Source organism: Sinocyclocheilus anshuiensis, unplaced genomic scaffold (genome assembly GCF_001515605.1).
Source record: "Sinocyclocheilus anshuiensis isolate Anshui unplaced genomic scaffold, SAMN03320099.WGS_v1.1 scaffold183, whole genome shotgun sequence".
Lineage (NCBI taxonomy): Eukaryota > Metazoa > Chordata > Actinopteri > Cypriniformes > Cyprinidae > Sinocyclocheilus > Sinocyclocheilus anshuiensis.
The window spans coordinates 2,854,120-2,861,773 of record NW_015548309.1 but is presented as its reverse complement, the minus strand read 5'-3'; the positions used below and the strand labels follow the sequence as shown (position 1 = coordinate 2,861,773).

The window sequence follows — 7,654 nt, the reverse complement described above, 5'->3', positions numbered from 1 at the left end:
TACCAATCCTCATGTTCTGCATGTTCATTTGATTGCCAGAAAATACACAACACAGAATTTGTAAAAAAATATTATTCATTATTATTATTTATTCATTTTAAATGTTTACATTTGGAAAATCTGTGATTCCTGCATAAACCTGCCCCTGTTGGATTGGCAGTAGCTTGCTTGCCCTACACAGCTACTTTGTTTAATTTCTTAATTCGAGTTATATATATATATATATCGATATCGGTCGTTTTTTACTCCCTAATATCGGTATCGGCCATATCCATATCGTATATAAACCACATAAACCATATCGGTCGGGCTCTACTGATAAACCTACTGCCCACTGCGAACCAACCCACAAACTGTGCTTCCTGGCAAAAAGCCTAGGTGTGAAAAACAGGCGTCCTCTGGACGGTAAATGGTGTAATAACAGCAGCTGAATATAGAAACACGACCCTTCATCTGATGATTATTACCTGCAGTCAGTCAGGAACTAATGAATATGCAGTTTCATATCAACTGTGTAAGATCTGTGTTCTCCTTCACAAAATTTCTAGTGTTCTCCAACTGAAACTGGGTCTCTTACTCAAAAAACAGGAAGTACGTGCACTCAAAGAACAAAGGAGTGTGTCTTCAAAGGGTGGAAAGAGGAAACGAAGGAGTCGAGTGCAGGTCACAAAAAAAGACTGGTTTCAAATCCTCCCGCTTACTTGAAGAATAAGCGGTGGTACAGGTGTCTCTGTGTCAGCAGTTTATCAAATCAAGCCAACCCTGCTGAAAAGACCATCTTAGACCAGAATGACTTTCACACTAGTTTATTTAGACTACTTATTGGGTTTCCACTAATTCTTTTTTTTTTTACTGAATTAAACTTTGCATACATAAAACCTCCCATAAACACACACACACACACACACATTTTTACTTATAATTCATTGAAGGTTAGTAAATAGTATTATCATAAATTGGTTTCATTGCAGTATTATTTTAGTATTATTTAAATACTATAATAGATTTTGTTGATATTTTGAATTAGCTATTATTTTTACATTTTCAGCTTTCACTTTAATTTTAGTTAAATGTTTAGTAATTTTAGTTATTTTAATTTTGCTTCGTGTTCTTGTCATTTAAAAAAACTGACTATTTAGGTTTAATTGATTTTTTTAGTTCAGTTTTAGTTTTAGTGCTCAATTTTAGTGCTTCAACTTAAATAGTTAGTTGCCAAGCCAACATTTCTAATTTTCATTTAGTGTAAGTTTTTCATCTAATACTTATATTTAATTTCAGCTTTATTTCAATTAACAAATGTTTTTATACATTTGGTTAATGTTAATAACCCCGTTTCATTGTCTGTATTGCTAGTTAGCACATGCCTAACGCAACCTCTTAACTGAAGTAAAATTTGACAGTTAAGAGTCGCTGATTAATTGTAATCGGCTGAATATTCGACGAATCGTTCTAATAATTGTTAGATTAGTCGAATATCAAAATAAAGGCTAGTTGCAGCCCTACATGAATGAATGAAGCTGTTCAACCTGCATGGACTTCCTGGTAAAGCTGAATGAACAAGGAAGTCCTGCTGGCTAAGAAGCCTGGTAGGAACAAACATGCACGTCATCATCCAACATACGCTGGTGACCAACCATTGGTCTTTCAGTAGGGAAGCTCCCAGAACAATCTAGCAACATTATACTCAAGCAACCCTGTTGACATCAACAAAGCCTATGAAAGCTTAGACAGTTTAAATCAGCTGGTCAGCTTAAACTATCACTGATTACCAGTGTAAGTTTTCAGCACTTTCATCCTGGACAAGTTGGTCTACCTGCAATAATAATCTGCTTGTGCGAGTAACAGACCAGCATTGCCCATCTTAACCTTTTTGAAATTGAAGCTGTAGTCCAAACTAGTGTAAACACAAAAATGTGATTTATACTACTTATGTACCTTCACATTTCTCCAGGATCTGCACCGTGTCACCGATCTCCAGAGGCAAGCCATGCTGCACCGTTCCTCGAAAACTGGCCAGCACTGCAACACAAAAAAATTACAATTATCAATGATCAATAACTCAGTGTTTACCAGGGTTATTGAACTAAAACTAATGCCATAAAAAATATTTTCATTACTAGAAATAAAATAAACCAAAAATAAAATAAGGTAAAACATTTTTTTTTTAAATTATTACAATTATTTTAATTCAGCTAATAGCAAAGGCAACTTTTCTCATGTTTAGTTTAATCTGTTGTACTAAAATAACTTAAATAAAAATGGATGAAAAAATACATATATTAAAAAAATAATAATAAAAATGACAAACAAAATTACTAAAACTTTCAAATTAAAACAAAAAAAGAAAATAAATAAAATCAAAATACTAATAACACTTTACAATAAGGTCTCATTTGTAAACAATGCATTAACTAACATTAACTAATAATGAACAATACATTTTTAAAGCATGTATTAACCTTTTTTAATGTTATTTAATAAAAATGTTCATGTTAGTTCATAGTGCATTAACTAATGTTAACCGCTATAACTTTTGAAATTAAAAATGTATTAATAAATGTTGATGTAAATATTAACCAAGATTAATAAATGCTGTAGAGGTTTTATTCATCGTTAACTCACGTTAACTAATGTTATCAAATGAAACCTTATTATAAATTGTTAACAGTATCTTGAATACTAAAATAACACTGGTGTGGTGTTTACAACAAAATGACATTTCAAGCCAATATATGATGCATATAATCAAGCAAACACACACAAAATAATACTCTATTCCGTTCCATCCATACACATTTGTGCTGCAAATTTGTATTGCGTGACGGCATTTGACCTATAGAAGATGTAAATTCTTTTGGCTGAATTCAAAGAGCGCACAAATGCAAAAGCTGCCTGGTTTGCAGTGTTGTGGGATCTGGAGTAATATCAGATGCTCAAAGCCTAGTCTATTCCGTTCCATCCATACACATTTGTGCTGCAAATTTGTATTGCGTGACGGCATTTGACCTATAGAAGATGTAAACGTCACAGATTGACCTTTTGGCTGAATTCAAAGAGCGCACAAATGCAAAAGCTGCCTGGTTTGCAGTGTTGTGGGATCTGGAGTAAGATCAGATGCTCAAAGCCTAGTGTGACCTCAGCTTCAGCTCATAAGGGCAGGGTTGCCAGATTTGCTCCGTGAGAAGGTTTAATATAAGTGACGTATCTCTCGTTCCACGAAGAGGCTCACCTGAGGAGACTCACTTTGATGAACACGTATCCTAAGAGACTTTGAAGTCAAGGCTGCCTGAGCCAAGAAAATTCAAGGAATAGAGAAGAAATTAAAAATATGGAGGAAAAAAAGAAGTGACAGACTATGAGCACTGGAAAACAACAAAAAAGAGAGAGTGCAGAGAGAGAAAGAGGACACGTCTTGTGTAATCAGAGTTCCTCACAAAAACAAACGCCACGAAAGTTCTCATGTCTATTATAATGATGTCATCATTGCCCACTCCACTCAAAGGTGATTATGGGATAAGCGTGTTAAATCAGGTTATCTCACCTGCCGGAGATGATTTCTGCAGTTGATGTCACGGTTTTATGGGGCACAGGCCAATCTGGGATACCCACACAGAGGCTCTGACCTAATTGAGAACTTCTGTGTTTGTGTGTGTTATAAGATTTTAAATGATGATGGAGTCCTCATAAGATGCACTGCCACTGAGCACCCAGAAACAGATACATTCCCAAACAAAGGAATCATTAGTTCTTCTTTGAGAATCAAAAAACAAAGCGCAATACGTATAATCCAATCAATTCCCAAATGAATGATTCATATGAGTCGATTCTTTTTAGGTGAATCAAAAACAAAGTGAGACCAGTTTATTCAAACGATACCAAAAAGAATGTCTCCAATGAGTCGATTCTGTTTAGTGAATCACAAAAAAAGTGCCATCAGTATAGTCCAAACGATTCCCTAATGAATGACTCCTATGAATAGATTCTTTTTAGTGAATCAAAAACATACAGTGCGACCAGTGTATCCCATCCGATTCAAAAAAGAATGACTCGTTACACTTTATTTTAAGCAGTTCCTTCACATTTGAAAAACTGGATTAGCAAATTAACAAAAGCTATGAACGTGACTTCATTCGTAAATATACTGTAAATCTGCTTCAAATTCTGAAATATTCTTGTTTTCCATCAGTTCTGTTATTTGAGCAGCTCTACCTTTCCAGTCGTCTCTATTCCACGGATGCAGCAGACATACAGCACTCCCCAAGCTGAGATCAGACAGAGGATCATCCACCACTGCAGACCTCCTGTCTCCTCTATGGCCGCTGAGGTGTTCAGAGTCTCACGATACCAGAAATAATCCACAGGTGAGCTCCTCTCACACTCAGAAACTAGTCCTGCCAAATAATGAACAAAATGTCCATAGTGGCATTTTTAAAAAAACACATTCAGAATTTAGTTCCTTCTCAGGGTGCTCATATACTGTACCTGTCCTGTTGGCATTGATGGGACACTGGCTCCAAGGCAGCGGCTCCTGGAAGGAGTTGAAGAAGTACCACATGACCCAGGCTATGATGGTGTTATAGTACAGACTGACCAGAAAGGACACACACAGAGATGCAATACCTGAAACAGAACAGGAAGTAACCTGCTTAGATCACATAATCAACAAGGACACATTACTTAGACGTTTTTGGTTACACTTTATTTTAAGGTGTCCTTGTTACGGTGTAATTATACATATAAGTACTGAGTAATGTTAATTAACTACATGTACTTACTTTATGGATAGGTTTAGGATTTGGGTTTGCTTACTTGCATGTAATTATGCATAATTAATTGCATATAAATTATAATAGTAAGTACATGTAACGTGTAACAAGGACACCTTAAAATAAAGTGTTACCAGTGACTCCAATAAGTTGATTCTGTTCAGTGAACAAAGAACATGACATAAAATGCAATCAGTGTAGTCCACCAAGGTTTTGAACCACCAAGCATGAGAGCATGTTCTAGTACACCCCCCAAAACAAAATCAAGACTTTGTAAAAGAGCATAATAGGACCCCTTTAAAGAATCTAACACATTCAACATGACCAGTGTAATCCAACTGCCAACAGAATGATTCTTATGAGTTGGTTGACTTGGTTCTTTGTAGTGAATCAAAAATGTACAGTGCAACCAGTGTGTGCCAACTGATTCACAAACAAATGACTCCTATGAGTTGATTCTTTTTTTAGTGAATCAAAATCAAAATGTATAGTTAAGGCCAAAAAAAGTGTTACAAAATACTAGTAAAAATGGAATCAGAAACAAAATTCCTTAAGTTTCCCATCCTTACACCTAACAACCACCCAGACTACCCTAGCTACCGCATTGGAATGCCTTGGCAACCACTCAAGATGACTTATGCATTATGGAAATACATTTTTCACAGGCAAGCAGCACTCATATTTTCCTCAGAAAACGTCAAATTGTAGTTCACATCAATGTTTCATCATTCAACTGTAAATACTGAAATCACTAAAATTGTAAAACCTGGATCTAACAGAATATATTCACAAAATGAAAACTTCAAACCGTTCTTGAGTTCAATGCATCTCCGCGTGACACTCATCTCATCGCCCAACATTTCTATTCATCCAAAAAGCCTCACAACCCAAGTTTCATGTCCCTGAGTTTCGCATGCAGCTGCATTCAATCTGTGTGATTTGACTTTAAAATTCGGAAGCCAAAATAACAAAGTAGGTCCAATGAATTAATTATACAGGTTTTCGGCAGCAGCACATCATTCAGCAGCAAATTATTCAGCCTGAATGTGGAGTCCTTGACGGAGCTCAAATCCTTCCCTGGTAACCGTACAGCAGCTGTTAAACAGCGGCGCCAGAGAGGCTCAAAAGTGTTCAGTGACCGAAAAATACTTTCTGTGGTTTATAATTACCTGAAGAAAAATAAATAGCAAGAAGGAGAGGGAGAAAGACATCCTTACATCTCCAAAAAGGTGAACTACCAATACAAAAATTCAATGGCAAGCACACACAAATATGCTTTCAAAAGCTCAATAGTGAACCAAAAATGTATTTGGACACACTTACATTTTTAAATGTCAATACATTAGATGATAAAACATCAATCAAAGTAGCATCAGCAAACAAACTATGCTTTTATGAGAAACAACTTTAATGTTTTAAACTGTAACCAAGACTTTTAGTTGATGTATGATGACTTCTTAGTCCAAAACTGTCAATACAGTTCTGTTCATGAATATCTAGTTTATTTGCTACCAATTGATTGAGTATGATTCAAAGATTTAAACTCCGTCAAATCCAATTGTTATTTTAATCTAAATTGGGGGTCTAATGCTAGCTATTTCATGCATTCTGACATATTGACACTGTTAAAGAGTTGGATTCTGAGTTGGACGTATGACAGAGTACTTCTGTTGCGAAAGACACTCCTTCAGGGTTCGTATAAGTTTCGGAAAGTTTTTTTCGAGTATGGCCCTGTATGACGTCATAAAGGACAGAATTCCTTGTATGGGCAATTCTCCCGGAAGAGCGCGCACATCAACCAGAGCGAGAGCAAGAGCACGCCCGACAACATGCTTCATTCGGGTTGCGGAAGTCCTCGGTAGTGCTGCACAGGACTTGCTCAAGAAGGATTTGTCATTTTGTTTTTGACCACAAAATCAACAACGTCACTAAGGACCTTTAAGTCAATAACGTTTTTGTTCCTGTTTTATTTATGTCGATGTCACAGTTAGCAGACTACGCAAAAGCTGCATGTGCTCGTGACTCTTTAGCTCTGCCCACGGCACTCCTCCAGGAGCTCGACTGTTTTCGGAGAGAAGCAGTACAGATGTATCTGTCTTTTATAAATCTGATAAAACTAGACTCTTCTGAGACATGAAGGATGCAATACTCCTCTATAGGTATACGAGATTGGCAGAAACTGTGCGTGTTATGTCTGCTCTTTGCATCAACCCAGTACGTTGCTGACACAGTATAGTAACTAACACAACAAAAAAAGACACACTTTGCTTTCAAAAACATGAAGAAATATACTATTTCACAACATATTTATAGTAGAGCGCCTGATTCCCAGACACAGATTAACCCTGAATCTGAACTAAATTACAATCACATCAGTAATTCTGCACTGAAAATCCTTTTTAGCACTAGCCCTAATCTATGTTTGGGACTCTGGCCCGTAGAGTCTAGAGTCATCTCTAAACCATCTGTAACTAACAGAATGAATCATATCTGATGTTTGCACACTACTAATCATGAGGAACTGGAAGTTATGCTACACTAAAGATGAAACAGACTAGGGCTGAACGATTTTGGAAAATAATCTAATTGCGATATTTCTGTTATTTATTTATTTTTTGTGGGTTTCATGCTGTCCGCTAAGGCATAGGACATACACAGGCTTTCCTCCTCACCAATGACATTAAACACCGTGTCTACACCGGACGCGAGCGGCAAAATACCATTATAATCAGTGACGCTGTGTACACTGGATGCGGCACGGCGTGACCATAGACTGTATAGAATTTAGCTTTTAAATGACCAGCACCTGCCTGGGTCTGCGCGACTTCATCTATGGCTTTTCTCTTCCCTTTCACAAACCGATCCATCTCCCATTCTAAGTTACGTCC

At 36.6% G+C, this 7,654-nt stretch overlaps 1 protein-coding gene across 1 annotated transcript in view; it reads right to left on the bottom strand.

Annotated features, from left to right (window-relative positions):
• Positions 1-7,654, bottom strand: part of dock4b (dedicator of cytokinesis 4b) — a 102,425-nt gene that overhangs the window by 67,994 nt on the left and 26,777 nt on the right. The window contains exon 2 of the mRNA XM_016444162.1: positions 1,936-2,019. Within this exon, the coding sequence (XP_016299648.1) occupies positions 1,936-2,019 (84 nt within the window). The remainder of the gene's footprint in view (positions 1-1,935; positions 2,020-7,654) is intronic.